The sequence below is a fragment of the Diplotaxodon limnothrissa genome, linkage group LG18 (genome assembly GCF_057381915.1).
Source record: "Diplotaxodon limnothrissa isolate DT_005_m linkage group LG18, D_limnothrissa_male_GT1.1, whole genome shotgun sequence".
Taxonomy (NCBI): domain Eukaryota; kingdom Metazoa; phylum Chordata; class Actinopteri; order Cichliformes; family Cichlidae; genus Diplotaxodon; species Diplotaxodon limnothrissa.
Genome location: NC_140613.1, coordinates 36922073 through 36939926, shown reverse-complemented (window position 1 = coordinate 36939926; position 17854 = coordinate 36922073). Strand labels below are relative to the sequence as shown.

At 42.0% G+C, this 17854-nt stretch overlaps 3 protein-coding genes across 3 annotated transcripts in view; 2 read left to right on the top strand and 1 right to left on the bottom strand.

Annotated features, from left to right (window-relative positions):
- Positions 1-2642: 2642 nt before the first annotated feature.
- On the bottom strand, positions 2643-4530 carry polr1h (RNA polymerase I subunit H). The gene is made up of 5 exons (XM_085378326.1): positions 4263-4530; positions 4023-4142; positions 3126-3226; positions 2928-3037; positions 2643-2854 (listed from the first exon to the last, which is right to left on the bottom strand). The coding sequence occupies exons 2-5, from the start codon at positions 4138-4140 to the stop codon at positions 2830-2832; spliced, it is 354 nt and encodes a 117-aa protein (XP_085234452.1). The 5' UTR covers positions 4141-4142; positions 4263-4530; the 3' UTR covers positions 2643-2829.
- Positions 4531-4590: 60 nt separating this feature from the next.
- LOC146614123 (uncharacterized) lies at positions 4591-13158 on the top strand. Its single transcript, XM_085377577.1, has 3 exons — positions 4591-4649; positions 9633-12609; positions 13139-13158. Exons 2-3 carry the CDS (start codon positions 11136-11138, stop codon positions 13156-13158), a joined length of 1494 nt encoding a protein of 497 aa, XP_085233703.1. The 5' UTR covers positions 4591-4649; positions 9633-11135.
- The window catches only part of ddx39b (DEAD (Asp-Glu-Ala-Asp) box polypeptide 39B), a 31195-nt gene continuing 18806 nt past the window's right edge, over positions 5466-17854 (top strand). Inside the window, exon 1 of the mRNA XM_085377180.1 lies at positions 5466-5773. Coding sequence (XP_085233306.1) covers positions 5697-5773 — 77 coding nt within the window. The 5' untranslated portion in view covers positions 5466-5696. The remainder of the gene's footprint in view (positions 5774-17854) is intronic.

The window sequence follows — 17854 nt, the reverse complement described above, 5'->3', positions numbered from 1 at the left end:
ATATACTTGATTAACAATGTGACAAACTTTCATATTTGAATCCAGGTGAAAAGACTCCTTGTATTCAATCGCACATTATCTGGTCATGTTATGTTTATTAATTCCTTCCAAGGGCATAGACGGAAGGAACATGTCCCCACCAATATCCAGCAATTATTGAATTGTCCCCACCAATAATTTAAACTCTTCGAGTAAAAAAAACAAACGCGATAGAATGGGGGGGAAAACTGTCAGCGTCTCATTCAACCAGCGGTGCAGAATAAGTTAAATTACTTCTACTGGAGTCCTACCTAATGTAACAAATATGGCCAATGTGATTGGCTGTGCCATTCAGGGAGCTCTGTTTAGTTTTAGCAGCTGCAAGCCTGCGCTGCCAGGAGGAGAGGAGGACGGCAGCAAAAAGGAAGAACCTGGATATAAGAAAGTGTTTTTCAAAGAAACCTGTGAGTCGCTTAAAGTCAAGCTCACTCATAAAATGTGTCCATCATAATAACGTTACAGGCTATGCCAGGCTTTGGCCCACATCAGTCTAAAACTGTATGTAACCATGAATAACATGTTTGGGAAACTAACTGCACAACATGCAGCACTGTTAGTTCTCTCAGTCTCAGAGCAGCATTTCTAATTTTAATTGAAACTGTCAGAGAAAATGGCAGCCTCGAGCAGCCAGGATATTAGTTCACAGAGGCTGTTAAAGTTATACATCTAATGTTAAAATTTCATCCTAATGGTACTGACATATTCATAGGGTTAATTTTTGAGACAATATATCATGAGGTAGTCATGATTTTGCAAATATTCCACCTTGTAGTGCAGTTTGCACAAATTGTTTTAAAAATGCACTCACACTACAAACATCACTGATGAGTCAAGATCTGCACAAATTGACAGAAACACTGAAGCAGCTGCACATTTTATTCTTATTGTCATGTTTGTCCTATTTGTCAGGTGACAGAAGAAGCAACACAAAGCTCAGAGAGCAATGGTGACACAAGATCACAGGTGAAATGATGACTTGTTGGTTCATGACTGTATTTGAAGCACATGTGTGACTGCATGTATGTGGAGTGTCTCACTGTTATTGATCAGGTGACAGAGGCAGCTCTGCCATGTTGTAGCTCAGACAGAGGTGAAGAGGCGAGCTCACAGGTGACTGATGATGATTTGGTGCTATAGATTAACTAGTATTTATTATCATGACAATTGTTAGGCTGCTGATGTAAATTGATTCATTAGTGTATGTTTGACAAAGAATCTGAATTGACACGTCTCACTTTTTATATGGCACGAATCATGTGTTATTTTATCAGGTGGCAATATGTCCTAGTGCAGTCAGAGGGGAGGAGCCAGGGCCAAAGGTGAGGCACATCAAGCACAGAATAATAATTGTAATCTGAGGATAAAACGCAGGTACTGAGGCTGAAAGAAGCTTCAGTGCTCTCAGAAGACTAAAAACATGGCTAAGGTCAACAATGACTCAAATGAGATTAAACAATGCTGCTGTGTGTCCACCAGGAGAGACTGGACAGTATAGATGTAAAACAAACATGTCAGCAGTTTATCTCTGTTAGTGAGAGGAGCAGGCCTGTGTTTGGCTGCTTCACATAGTGGACATTGAGTTGTTGTGTGGGACACCAGTAGCTGTAACAGTAGTTCATGTTGAGAATAAAAAGTCCCAGCTCACCGAGTTAATCGGGGCAATAGTGCCTAAAATGTTGCATAATTTTGCTGAGAGATCTTTTACTTTGTGGTAATCTTAGATGAGTAGTTTTATGGACAGAAACCAGCAGGTCATTCAGTGTTCCCTTAGTGCTGATGTATCAGAGATGTTGGTGTAACTGAAGTAATGCTGTTAAGTCTTAAAGTCATATTCTTTTATTGTCATGACTGTATTTGAAGCTATTTTTTATTTTTGTATGATACCTGATTTATATGGAATATGGCTGAAGTAAACTAAAGTCTAAAATACTTAGTCATTTTTTTAAATAGTAATTTAACATTATATCATTCACATGTAAAACTATGAATTGTGATTTTAAATGGTTTAAAAGCATGTAGAATAGCATGTGTAGGCAAGTATATTTCTCCTTTTTTATCAAGAAGCAAAGACAAAAAGGAAAAAAAGGAAACAGGGCAGGGTTCGGTGGCTGAATCATCCGTCCCCACCAACGCCAAAACCAAATCTACGCCCTTGATTCCTTCAATCAGTGCCCTAAGTGGTCTCAGTCAGAGTTGTTACTGATGTCTTTGGTTATGGACATTATTCCTGTATCTGCTGCAACCTTCAGCCAAACAGGCCATGTTAGCTGTGTCAGCTCATAGACAGACGTTAAATACTAGAAACCTAAAAGGCATTAAATATGGATACATTTAGCTGTAAGCACACATTTGTTTGTTTTGATCACCTAAACAATATACAAAGTTTATTTAGTGCAGAAAAAAAACCTGTACAAAATAAAGCTGATACATTTCAATATTGCTTCACCTGTTCTGATTCAGTTACATGAATTAGTGGGGGCTCCATCAGGACAAGAATATGGTGTTGCTGAAATCCTGCTTGAGTTTATTCACACACAACTTTCTGCCGACTATATATCAGCGCTGTGCATCCAAGCAGCCAAAGAGAAAAACAGGAATGCTGCTTTAATAAGTTTTTATTGACGTGGTCAGCTGTACAACAGTCACATAAACTTAAATGTTGTTCAATCCTAACTGTACAAACTCAAGTTTAAAATAAAGGTTACTGTAAGCTCTGTTTAAACTGGTTTTTGTGCAGTCTTCAACAATAGCTGAGTAAGCAGGAGGGGGGAGATGCAAAGGACCCTCTTCTTAGGAGTCCTCCTTCTCTTGATACCTACAATGACAAAATGAAACGATGAGCAAACAATCACAACAGCAGCAACATATGGTGACCTCATGATGATTACCTGCAGTGTGTGCAGGTGAAAAAGACTGTCTGTCCTTCATCTGCAGACCTCATCTGCCTGGTATGGTAAATCATACCCTCTTTGTTGCAACGAGAGCAGCGCCTGTCAATCTACAGGAAGCAGAGAGCTTATTAGTAGCACACAGAGCTGTTGGCATCATGCAGTACACTCAGCAGGCAGCAAACAGGCAGCACTTACCACAGCACCCTTCATTTCAGAGTCCTCCTCATCCTGAGACACAGCCGTCTGCTCCACAGGGTTAAACACCACGGCAGAATAGATCTCCTGACCTGAGAACTCTGAATAAGCAGAGAAGAAATCATCTGTGCACTTATCACTCACTAATGTGTTATCAGTGCAGTATCCTTAAAAACAACCCCACACCATAAACCCCCCCTCCACCAAACTTTAGACTTGGCTCAATGCATTCAGATAAGAACCGCTCTCCTGGCTACCACCAAACCCAGACTCATCTATCGGATAGCCAGAAATAGAGGCGTGATTCATCAATCCAGAGAACAGGTCTCCACTGGTCTAGAGTCCACGTGCTTTACACCACTGCATCCAGCACTTTGCATTGCATTTGGTGATGTAAGGCTTGGATGCAGCTGGTGGTCACGGAAACCCATCCCATGAAGCTCTTTGCACACTGTTCTGATTTAATCTGAAGGCCACATGTAGTGGCATCCTATCACGTTACCATGCTGGAACTCACTGAGCTCCTGAGAGCGACCCATACTTTCACAAATGTTTGTAGAGGCGGGCTGCATGCCTGGATGCTTGATTTTATTCACCTGTGACCATGGAAGTGACTGAAACACCAAATTCAGTGATTTGGATGAGTGAGTGAATCCGTTTGCCACAATACTGTATATTGAGCTTATAAAAATACAATCACTTGCTGCAAGAAACTAAAATGATCCAAAGATGGACAGCAGATAGCTCTCAGATAGCTGCTCTGCCACTTCATTTGTACAGGCTGTATAAATATCACAGGAATATCAAGATGGAAGCGAAATGAGAAAAACAAAAAGTGAGATAGCAGCAAAATCTCTGCTGCTCATGCTCACACATAAACTCTGATATGGAATTTACCTGATACAGGGATCCTAAAGGAGCAGCCGGGGCAGCACACTACGTCCGGTATTCCTGGGAGAGGAAGAACATTCCCACACTCTGGGCAGAAGTTCGGACCACCACCAAAACACGACATCTCTGTTTCATGCGAAGTATTATTGTTATACATTTTGATACCATTAATAACTGTAAAATGGAATCGAATAAAAAATTTATACTGACTTATTTTGCTTTGTCGATTCATATTTTAGAGCTTACCTTCCAAAATAAGTTAAAGCGGTAATGTTGTTTTGTTGTCTAACACTCGCTGGAGCAAAACACCGCGCGTGGCACTTGAACACGTGAAGATCGATCAAATCCGCAACTGTCAACTAACCATGTGTTCAGCTTTCGTCGTCAGCCTTCAGCTTTAACAAAACACTTTGATGACTTACCGTTCAATGTCTTTACAGGGTTGGCAATCTAAACAAGACGCGGTTTATAGCAAAGACTCCCTGTTGTTACTTTCAGCCTGGCATCTGCATGGTTACACACCGTGGGGTCCTACAGCGGTTGGTTGTCCGTCGCATTCTACACGTCATTGTGACGCGCTAACAATCGCGCTTTACTTTAAACAGACGTTGACTTTTCTCTCTCGTAGTGAAGGTATGTCGATTATTAAAAGAACTGTAGGCAGTGCACGTTATCAGTACCTGCGGCAACATGACTGTCACCTCTCTGAAGTTTAATGTTGAGCCGTGAGATGTTCCAGTGAGATGTGATGAGTTGTTTGTTAGCCGCTGAGCTAATGACAGCTAGCTGTTTAGAATACTTGGGATTTGCTTTTACGGTTATTGCTAAAACGGCCACTCATGTGCGCTGTGTTTACGTGAGCTGCCATAATATCAGACGAGCTCGAGTAAATAACAGAGATCAGGGATGGTCCCAGTTTTATGGCGTCCGTAGTTTCATGTCGGTAATGATCTGCAGTGTGATGAAGAAATCTTAAAGACATCAGTATTGCTGGATTTGAACTTTCAAAAGTCAAACCATAACTGCGTGTGTGGTTATAGCTATTTAATATTCAGCGACAATAAAAATAAAAGTTCCGGAATATTCCTTCAAAATGAAACCAGGCAATTGATTTTTAGCACAGTGGACTGATTCATGTCTTCAAACTGAGGTGGTGGACATCACTGGAGTCCTTATAGAAATTCTAGCCTGCTGTAAAAGTTGGTGCCTCATGTTAGACACTCACCTCTATTCTGGCATTTATCCAATCCAACTTTATTTATATAGCACTTTAAAAACAACAAAGTTGACCAAAGTGCTTTCCAATAATAAAACAGAGATAGCAGTTAAAAACCATACATTAAGCATACAATGAAATCAATAAACAAAATAAATATATAATTGAAAAAGAAGATAAAAATAAATCAGTGTATATATTAAATATCAAAACATGAGTAGAATAAACAATATGAATAAGATTAACAAAGTAAAAAGATTAAGAATGACCAACAGCTGACTAAAAACTGACTACAAACTGACTCTGATAATACTCCTAGAAAGCCTTTGAAAAAAAGTGTGTTTTTTAAAAGTGATTTAAACATTTCAAGTGTTGAGGCCAGCCTAATATGGAGGGGCAGTTTGTTCCATAGTTTGGGGGCCACAACAGCGAAAGCTCGGTCCCCTCGGTGTTTCAGTCTCGACATGGGGACAGCAAGGAGTGACTGGTCAGATGATCTGAGAGACCTTTGTGGAGTGTATTGGTGTAAAAGGTCTGACAGGTAAGAAGGAGCCAGGCCATTTAAGACTTTAAAAGCAAGCAATAAAATTTTAAAATGAATTCTAAAATGGACAGGCAACCAGTGTAAGGAGGCAAGAACAGGGGTAATGTGCTCATGTTTGCTCATCTATGCAATATAAATAAATTTTGCAGGGTGGCACAGTTGTTAGCACTGTTGCCTCACAGCAAGAAGGTCCTGAGTTCAGTTCCACCATCAGGCCGAGGTCTTTCTGTGTGGAGTTTGCATGTTCTCCCCGTGTTTGCGTGAGTTTTCTCTGAGTACCCCGGCTTCCTCCCACAATCCAAAGACATGCAGTTAGTGGGGTTAGGTTAACTGGTAACTAAATTTCCCGTGAGTGTGATTGGTTATCTGTGTCTATGTGTTAGCCCTGTGACAGACTGGCGACCTGTCCAGGGTGTACCCTGCCTCTTGCCCTAAGACAGCTGGGATAGGCACCAGTGTGACAGTACCAGTATTCTGCTTTCACTCAAAACACTTTGTAACCTTTGTACACTTTGTTAGTACTGATTGAATTCTTTGTACCAACAATTCAACGAGATGCTGAAAACATTTCCTCAGAGACTGTGGCCCATGTGGACATCATAACATCACACAGTTCCTGCAGATTTGTCACCATCTCCCAAAGGTGCTCAATTGGATTGACATCTGGTGATTGTGGAGGCCGTTTAAGTACAGTGAACTCATTGTCATGTTCAAAAAACCAGTCTCAGATTATCTGAGCTTTGTGACATGGTGTGCTATCCCCCAAAGGGGTGGACATGGTCACCAACAGTACTCAGGCAGGCTGTGGCATTTAAGCAATGCTCATTTGATACTAAGGGCCACAAACCATGCCAAGAAATTATCCTCCAGGCCATTACTACAGCAACACCATGAGCTGCGGATACAACCCAGGATGGATCCATTCTGCTGTATCTTGTATTCCTCACTATCTGTCTGAGAGGCCTCAGTTTGTACGGCTGTGGGCCAACCTGTCTAATGTGGTGGTTAGTAATACAGGGTTACCACAGTCACCTGAATGACAGATTGGACTGAAGGCCCAACGGTGATGCTGTGTACAAGAAGGGGATGAGCTGACTCTACTTTCTAAGGAAGCTCAGATCCTTTAATGTGTGCAGCAAGATGCTGGAGATCTTCTAACATCCTGTGGTAGAGAGTGCATCTATTCTGCTGCTGTCTGCTGAAGGGGCAGCATCACTGCCAGCAAGATTTAAACACTAATCCAAAAGCCTGGAAGCATCTTTGGTCAGAATTTGGAGGTGTTTGAGTCAGTGAGGGTCAGAGGTCACACTCATCTCCATCAAGGATAACCCATCACATCGGCTGTGTCCCAATTCAGGGTCTGCACGCTTGAAGTACGCATTTCAAGTGCGGTTACGTCACCGCCACGCGACGACGGCTGTCCCAATTCGAAGTGCACTTCAAATGCATACTCCAAATGCGCCGTCGATTTCCCCAAATATCAAGCGTGGTCCGGTGCACGCTTCGTGGTCCCATATATCCCACAATTCATAGCGCGGCAGTGGGTGTGGATAATTTTGCCGCAAAATACGGCAGAAGGGAGCGGCCGAAGAGGTTTTTTTTGTTTCCAAACTTTATTGAACTTATAAAGCGAACAGTCAGTCATTCCAGTTCAGTTTGTACAGTAGACATACAAGGCAAATAAGAGTAACAATATACAGTACAATGAAATAAGAAGGATAATTAAATAAAGGATAAAAAAGAAAAAAAGGGGGGAATGTGACAGACTTCATAACAACTTTGTACTTGAAAGTTGTGACAGCTCATTCCTTAAACATTTCTGAATGAACTTCAATCAATGATAAACCTTTTTTATTGGAAGTTTAAGAGAGTTTAAGTAATATTCAGTTTCAATCAAAAACAAATTAAATGATGGGGTTGAGTTTTGAAATTTACATTTATGTATGTGGACTTTCCCTAATAAGATGGAGCGGCCGAAGAGTGAACTGTCAAAAGTGCTGAATATGACGTCACTTATTTATGTGCGAATGTTTAATAATTAAAGTCAGTCATATATCCACAAACACAACAAGCTGAAAGTCAGTGATATGTGTGTGTGTGTGTATATATATATATATATATATATATATATATATATATTAGGGGTGCAACGATATTCGTATCGATATTGAACCGTTCGATACAGTGCTTTCGGTTCGGTACGCATATGTATCGAACAATACAACATTTGTAATTTATTTTATCAATTTTCCTTCTGACGATGCTGTCTGTGTTGAGCGCTCAGTGAATCTGCGTTCGACTACTCCGACTAGGCTGCACTGTCCAGCGCAGATCCACTGAGCGCTCAACACAGACAGCATAGTCAGAAGGAAGAGCGCAGGGCAAGCTAGCAAGACAGAAGTTAAGCTCTCCTTTTAACATGGACCTCCCCCACCCTCATTCAGATCTGGCGTTTGGAATTATTTTGGTTTTCATGTGACGTATGACCCTGAAGGTAAGCGAGTCATGGACTAAAGTAAAACAGTATGTTGGATGTGCCATGCAATGCTCAATTACATTGGTGTGAACTAGTGTGTTAGCGCAGTTAGCTCGTTAACGTGTTGGCCGTCTAGCCCCATGCACGGAGCGATCGGCGGTAGCTCGTTAACGGAGATTTGCCGTGTTGTGGCGCTAAGGTCATTTCAACGAGATTAACCTGAAAGCACTAGTGGGAACACAACGAATATGACTGCACATTTACGCCGACATCATCCTAGTGCAAAGACAAAAACAACAAGCATGCTACTAACTTTAGCCGAGTCATTTAGACAGCTGTTAGCACATGATTCTCCTTATGCTGCTGAGAATATAGCCCAGAAGAAGCGGATAGTATAGCTTTTATTTTGGAAAGAGCCATTTCTCTGTAATAAACTCTCTTTTCCAAAGATGAGTGATTCCTCAATCAGATACAGGGCTTGCAATATCGCTAGCCCGACGTCCCGGAGCTAGCGATTTTTCCAGTCGGGCTACCAAAATCTATCTCTTCCCTGCCCGTCGGGCTATTGTAGGAAGGAAAAATATATGTCAATGCTTTTGCATTCTTTCAGAAATGTAGCTGGGTAATTATGTCATTGGCATCGGTGAGCCACTGTCAATATGTGACATATTGAAATCGCGTTTGAATTTGCGCTTGTTTTTTTGCTTTCACTTTGCAATCGTGCGAACTGTGTATAGAGAGCGACAGCACTGATCTGTGAGTGATGATTGTTAGGTATTTTAGTACCATGGTAGCATTTACTGGATATTGTTTTATAGTGACATTATGCAGGAAAACTCTGTCATTCAATAAGGCCCCTTTGTTTCAGTGTTTTTCTCTTTGACCCAAGAATTGATGTGTGAGAATCACAGGCTGGTACAAGGTTGAAATACCACAGAGATCACTCCCTCAGCTACATTAGTTTCTTAATCTTTTAGACGCCTGTTGAAGGCCAAATGGTTTGTTTCAGATTTCACTAATGAAAGAACTCTTCGTTTTGTGCCTTGAAAATATGTCGCTGAGATAATCACAATTGTAGCTGAACTGATAAACTACACAAAGGATGCTTCTTCAGCCAAGGGCAGGAAGACGCTGCCTTATCTTGGTCTGTACTGGTTTAAACTGATAATCTGCTGTCTCATGAATTTTACCCTCTATATAAACTGTTGTACTTGTGAATAAAGTTGAGTCAATTTGGGAAGACAATCTGAAGCAGTCTCTGTTTTCTTGTTCTCCCAAGCTGCTCCCGAGCTCGTACTAACACGCTGAATGGCATGCTTGAATATTACTTGAGAATATATTTGACTGTGTTACAGACTAAGGGACATTCTCTGCTGATAGGTGAAGGTACATTCTCTGCTGATAGACGTCCACGCCTCGAAGGAAGCCGATCCACGGAGTAGGCCCTGGAAACCGTTTCCTTCAATTTTGGTGTCAGAAGTGGGATCCTGATGAAGGTAGGCACTCGTCTTTTATTTTATAAGACTGTGTTATGCCTTTCTCAGTGATCCACATAGAAACGGGATACGCTGACGAGGCCTTCTTCGGTGGCCCACATAGTAACAAGTGGGATACACTGAGGAGCCTTTGTTAGTGGCCCACATAGAAACACAGGAAGTTGCCTGTTGTTTTGTAAATAAAAGCAGAAAGGACACAGGAAGTTGCCTGTGGTCATAAAACGAGAAGTTGCTCGTTAAAAAGTGAGAAGTTGCTCACTAAAAAGATAAAATTGCTAGCAAAAAATCAAGTAACCTCAGGTGTGCCACAGCAAAATAAAACTAACTTAAATCCTTCAAGCGTCTAAACCCCTCTGGAAATCACTGACCATGGGTCAGAATAATTCAAAGACCTTAGACGGGTCCGATAAAAAATCAAAATTAACTGTAAAACCGAAAAAAATAAAATATAAAATCACAAATAGCGGACCACCACTTGGGTGGGCCTGACTATAGATATATATTATGTCAACGAATTCCAGGTGTGACTGAATCTCAGCTTATTGAAGAAGTAGAGGAACTAGACCCTAAAAATGACCAAGCAGCCAACACCACCTCGTTTTTGTGGATAAACGATGACAAAATCACAGCCTTTTTTCAAAATCTAAAGAAATTTCTGCTCACAATGTCTAGAGATAAAATTGATTTAAATGCAGTAACCATGTGTAAGCAAAAGCCAGATGAATCCATTCTAGTGTTTATGAAACGTTTCACACACTGCTGGACTAATGAGGCATGCATGCCTGAAGGAGGAAATGATCAGATTTTCATAACAACATTCTTAAACAATATTCATCCAGAATGTTCACAACTATTGAAGCTGACTGCCACTGATAATCTCTATGACATGAAGATAAAGAACTTTATCACACTTGTCAAAACGAAAGCCGGTGCAGATCTTTTTCCCAACAGCACGAAGGCTAAAAATGTTAGAATGATGTTAAATTTTGATGTTGAAGGCTCAGAGGAAAGTGAAAAAATGATGTATGCAGGGGCCCCGTCCCTTCAACAAGCGCAGCAGGGAGATCTCAGAAGGAGAGATAGGAGTGGAGACGTATGTTTTTACTGTGGAAAAATAGGACACTGGAGGAGGGAATGCAAATCAGCAGCACATAGGTCTCAACCACAAAACACAGGACCAGCTCCTGCCACTAGGCGTCAGCAGAGCTCTTACAGACAAGGTAACTGGCAACGCAGACAGGAATCACATCAAAATAATGGCCCTTTTGCACTTAGGGAGCAACCTTATAATCCACATTTTAATCCCCACCCATATGATAACGAAAGACTGGACCGACAATAGGGAGGCCCAGGTGAAGACGAGGGACAGTGTGAAGCACTACACACGATGCTGCATTTGCAATTGTCCCGTAACACAGAAAGCTTGCCCATGTTAGATATAGAAATAGGTGAAAAGATTTATTCCTTTTTAGTTGACAGTGGAGCCACTAAAAGTTCACTGTCTGGAAAATTCTATAGTGGGCCTGTTTCCTCTGTGTGCATCAACACCATGGGAATAAACGGAACTCTAGTGCAATGCCCCAAAACTCATTCTCTAAAAACACGCTGGGGCCCAAAACCAGATGAAATTACATATCATCCATTCATAATTATTCCAAACTCGCCTGTGAATCTATTAGGCAGAGATTTAATGGCAAAAATGAACTTGTGTATTTCATTTAACACAAAGGGTGAAATGTTTGTAGATACTGATAACAGCTATGTTTTCTCTGCCCTATGCACCGACACCATGGAGAAGGAACAGCCTCTGTGTCAGCTGGACGCCTCAGCGGAGAATGAACTCAATATCCATCTGACTGGTACCCCACGTCACACTCTGTGTCAAAAACATGTGCAAACACCGTTACCAGGTAGCCCCATGCCTGGAAGCCACATATTTGTTTCTCTCACACTGTTCAACAACATGATAACTGCTCACACCAGTGAAGGCCGAACAGTGGTTTTGTCGCATAACTCAGACATAGGCTATGACATTACTGCACCATGTCGACACATAGATCTAACCTACCCCATACACTGTACTATCTCTGCTGTCACATTGCCAGCTGAATATCAAAACATGACATTATGGTCAAGAGGTGAGAATGATGTAGGATTTATTGACTGTACACCTTATCATGCTCAGCTGAAAAACAACAAGCCGGTATATGTCAAGCAATATCCCATTTCCGCTGAAAAAGCCGCAGCCTTAGACATCATCATAGGAGATTTATTGACAGCTGGAGTAATAAAGCCCACAGTATCTCCATATAACACTCCTGTCAATCCTGTGCCAAAGCCTAACAAACCTGGCGTATGGCGTTTCACACAAGACTTAAGGCAAATTAATGCAGTCATTATGCCTCTACCTCCTCTTGTCCCAGATGTTCCCAGCATACTGACAGGTATTCCAGCAACAGCTACACATTTTACTGTGGTGGATTTGTGCTCCGCCTTTTTCTCAGTACCTGTGCATGAGGACACACAGCCGATATTTGCTTTTACACATAGAGATAAGCAGTACACATGGACTTGCTTACCCCAAGGCATGGTAGACAGCCCTGCGGCTTTCTCAATGGTGGTACGTGCTACCCTGGACGGCTTCATTCCTCCAGAGGGCTGTACTCTGATCCAGTATGTAGATGATCTCCTCCTCTGTGCTGAAAGTGAAAAACTATGTCAAACTGCCACACATGCTACTCCAGCACCTCCAACAGACTGGCCACAAAGCATCAGCAAAGAAAATGCAGTACTGTCAGACTTCTGTTCAATATTTGGGATTCACACTGTCTCACGGACAACGTTCCATGACTACAGACAGGGTCAAAGCTGTGACCTCCGTCCCTCGGCCCACTACACAGAAGGAAATGTTGTCCTTCCTAGGCATGGTGAACTATTGCAGACAGTGGATACCAGACTGTTCTTTTCATGACCACATTCTGCGTGAATGCTGCAAAAAAGACAAGCCTCCTCGAATACTGTGGTCCACAGAAATGACTGCCTCTTTCAATGCATTACAGGGAGCGCTGACCTCCGCCCCTTGTTTGGGTCTGCCTGACTCTGCCTGCGGTAGTTCAGGGGATGCCGGCCTGCCTGAGAGCAGTAGCAGCTTGCTCTATCATGATAAGGGACTGCGAGAAGCTCACATTCTCACATGACACTATTCTACACACCAATCACCAGGTCACGACCATTCTAGCAAACATAACTACACAACATATGACCGCACAACGTCGCTCAGGTTATGAAGCTACACTGACTTCAACAGCAAATCTCACTATAAAAGCAAACAGCACACCCAATTCGCCAGCACACTTACTTATTCGTATGCTGTGTTCCTCTGACCGACAGGATGGTTCAGACGACCCTGACGATCATGATTGTATGACACGTATACAGGAATCCACAGCACCACGCCCAGACTTAGAGCAGACACCAATCCCAGACTCAGTCATTGTTTATGTGGACGGGTCCTGTTCAAAACCAAATGACAACTCATTTCTTTGTGGCTATTCGGTGGTGACATTGCCTGACATCATACTAGAGGCTCACTCATTACCATTTCACTCAGCACAAAAAGCAGAGCTCATGGCTTTAATACGCACCTGTGAGTTACATGTGGATAAGCGGGTAACAATTTACACTGATAGCCGTTATGCATTCGGTGTGGTGCATGACTTTGGCACATTGTGGAGACAGAGAGGCTTCACATCTGCTGATGGAAAATCGATCGCTAATTCTGATCTTGTTCAAAGACTTTTGCAGGCTATACAGCTGCCATCGGCAATTGCAGTTGTTAAAACGAAGGGGCACAGCACGGCTGACACAGACGAAGCAGTGGGAAATGCTCTTGCAGACGTAACCGCGAAAGCAGCTGCTGCCTCACAGCAACCACCCAGAAAGGAAGTATTATCTTTGCCTTTACAGCTGCCACTTGTCGCACTCCCAGACTATTTAGAAACAAATGTTGACCTAAAATTCATACAAGAGCAAGCCTCTGCCTTAGATTACACTTACTGGGAAAGTAATGATTGTACCTTAGATAACAGAGACGGCTTATACAAAAACCTTGAGGGTTTGATTGCCCTCCCATCTTCACTACTGCCAATCCTTGTCCGCCATTTTCACGGTGTGAGTCATGTCGGACAAAGAGGGGTAATAGGAGCAATAAAATCAAGATTTGTAATCGAGAAAACATCACACGCAGTAAAAAGCATATTAGCAACCTGTCTAACATGTGCACGAACTAATGTAGGAAAACCAAAAGCAAAACATCAGCATTTACCACAACCAGATTTCCCATTTCATACATTACAAATTGATTTTACACACATGCCAGCACAAGGAAGCATCAAGTACTTACTGGTAATAGTGGACCAATTTAGTAAATGGGTAGAAGCTTACCCAACATCAAAAGAAACTGCAGAAGTAGTCTGTCAAAAGTTGTGCAATGAAATAATACCCAGATTTGGAATACCTTACCAAATTAACAGTGATAGAGGACCTTCATTCACATCAGAAGTAATTCAAAAGTGTGCTAAAACTCTAGCAATAGACTGGAAATATCATGTGCCATACCATCCTCAGAGTTCAGGAGTTGTAGAAAGAATGAATAGGACCATAAAAAATCGCCTGACTAAAGCAATGATAGAAACAGGAATGACCTGGATCAAACTACTTCCTCAAATCCTCTGCGAGATTAGAATGACTCCATCCGCAGCAACCAAATTATCTCCATTTGAAATAATCATGGGAAGACCGTTTCCAACACCATGGTCAGCCTCCAGAGGGGCACCGCTATTGGAAGGGGACATAGACACTGCATTGTCTGACTATGTTCATAACCTGGTAGAAACACTGAATAATAACTATCAGAAAGTTTGTCTCTCTCAGCCTTTCCCCTCCACAGTTCCACCAGTGGAGACAAGGAGATGCGGTGTTGGTGAAGTCGCTAAAACCAAGGGCACTCAGGGAGGCCGCGTGTTCCAGCCCCCAGACTGTACTTGCAGTGACGAGAACCAGCATCCTAACAGACGGACAACCTCAGTGGATTCATGCCAGCAGGGTTAAGACCAGCCCCACCAAACCACCTAAGGCGTCGGATCAAGTAGATGACGACTCAGGCGAGCCAACGCCCGGATCCAATACACCTACACACACACAATCACTGATTAACACACAACGCCTGAAAGAGCCACAGCAAGGTACTCGAACATCCAACAGGAATAAAAAGCCGAAAGTACCACACAATGTCTAACCTGATAAAGATAGACTCGTTTCATCCTGATAATGGAGAAAATGAAATGCCCATTGTCATCACACGACGCTTATACTGGGTCTCTCGAACCTGGGACCAGGCCAGGAGACGACTGAAGAACTGTGTTTTTTATATATTTAGGTTATTAATCATATCTACTGCATTAACCTTAGGATTTTTATTTACTATTTCGTATTGTAAAGTGCAACCCTGTTCACATTTCTGCAAGCCACATTCTCAATGATAACCCATATAGCTACCAGTACAGCTACTTCAATGTATTTGCAATTAGCACAAATTGATCCTGAGGATGTGCCAGATGTTACCAATGATGTTCCTGATGTGTATATTGAACATTAGGTTGTGAACTATTACATTTTATTATTTACTTTTTATATTATGTTATTACATTTGTGATTTTTCCTTTCTATTGAGTTATTATTTTTAAAAATAATAAAAGAGGGGAACTGTTAGGTATTTTAGTACCATGGTAGCATTTACTGGATATTGTTTTATAGTGACATTATGCAGGAAAACTCTGTCATTCAATAAGGCCCCTTTGTTTCAGTGTTTTTCTCTTTGACCCAAGAATTGATGTGTGAGAATCACAGGCTGGTACAAGGTTGAAATACCACAGAGATCACTCCCTCAGCTACATTAGTTTCTTAATCTTTTAGACGCCTGTTGAAGGCCAAATGGTTTGTTTCAGATTTCACTAATGAAAGAACTCTTCGTTTTGTGCCTTGAAAATATGTCGCTGAGATAATCACAATTGTAGCTGAACTGATAAACTACACAAAGGATGCTTCTTCAGCCAAGGGCAGGAAGACGCTGCCTTATCTTGGTCTGTACTGGTTTAAACTGATAATCTGCTGTCTCATGAATTTTACCCTCTATATAAACTGTTGTACTTGTGAATAAAGTTGAGTCAATTTGGGAAGACAATCTGAAGCAGTCTCTGTTTTCTTGTTCTCCCAAGCTGCTCCCGAGCTCGTACTAACACGCTGAATGGCATGCTTGAATATATTTGACTGTGTTACAGACTAAGGGACATTCTCTGCTGATAGGTGAAGGTACATTCTCTGCTGATAGACGTCCACGCCTCGAAGGAAGCCGATCCACGGAGTAGGCCCTGGAAACCGTTTCCTTCAATGATAATTTGCGCACCAATTCCTCTGACATCGTCTTATTAATCGTTAGCTTACTATGCAAACATGACAAGTGAAATCTCCCGCAGCTTAAACATGTGAGAGGTTGATCGCGCAGAGAATCGCTGAAATTATGTGAGTGAGCGTGTAAAAGCATTTCAGTTCTGCTGAGCCAAATAAGACCGGTCAGGGTGAAGAAGTGACAGCCAAAGAAAAGCTTACCACAAAACGGAGAAGTTATGACAAATCAGACTATAAGGCAAAAAGAAAGTGCAGCTTTATGGTTTCATGGACAAAAGAATTTCTGTGGCTGCAATATGACGAGCTAAATAACCAGGGCTGCACATAAGTGGTCCGCAGGTGCGCATTCGCTGTCAAAATAAAAAACACGCACAAGGGTTAGCGTTAAATTTAAAAACTGTACTTTTGAGTTAAAATATATATTTATAATTTTAATAAATGACAAATTAAAAAGGCATGAACATTTTTTTTGTATCGAAAAAATATCGAACCGTGACACCAAAGTATCGAACCGAACCGTGAATTTTGTGTATCGTTGCACCCCTAATATATATATATATATATATATATATATATATATATATATATATATATATATATATATGTATATATGTGTGTGTGTGTGTGTGTGTGTATATATATATATATATATATATATATATATGTGTGTGTGTGTGTGTATATATATATATATATATGTATATATATATATGTATATATTGGAATGCTACTACGCAAGTAACCCCGGCGGAAGGGGCTACATGAATAGGATGAGGGACCTATGGATTCTTCGATACCCAACATCCACAATGACGGCGAAACAACTAGTAGCTCAGTGTTCCAACATTCGAAAGAAGGGACTGCTCTCACAGCTAGAGATTGACGAGGTACAACACAAATGCTACGGCAAGGAGGAGTCAGGACGCCAGGTCAGGGGGGAGATATCATCACCCCCACCCGAGATTGGGTACATAGCCCCAAGTGCGATAGGAGAAGGATCGTTGAGTGCGAGAGGAACTGACCTGAAAAATAGGATCATGGCCAAGCTTGAAACCTGGATCCCCCGTAGCCGGTTACCAAGATTACGTGAAGTACCCTCAGAAGGTCTGCTAGATGATGTTAATGCAGCACTACGGGCAATACCTACAACCACGATTACCGACACTAACAAGCTGATCTACAATACGGCAGCAGTGATCAGTGAGATGCTTGGCTACAAGTTGAACAGCCACAAGGGGCAGTACCCTCCATGGAGAAGGAGGCTAGAGGGCAAGATCAAAGTAGCACGGAGGGAGGTTAGCCAACTAACGGAGTTGCAGAAAGGTGCGACAAATAAGGTGCCTAAGAAATACAGCAAGTTGTCCATACCTGAGGCCTTGGAAACTGCCAAGCAAAGACTCACAGCCTTGGCCAGCCGCTTGAGGAGGTACACCAGAGAGATAGAAGGCAGGAGAATAAACCAGCTGTTCTCCACAGAACCAGCAAAGGTGTACTCTCAGTGGCAAGGGAACAATAAGAGAACAGCACCACCAAGGCTGGAGACGGAGCAATACTGGAAGAGCATATGGGAGAAGGATGCAACCCATAACGGCAATGCTCAGTGGCTAGAGGATCTGAGGGCAGACCACAGCGACCTCCCTG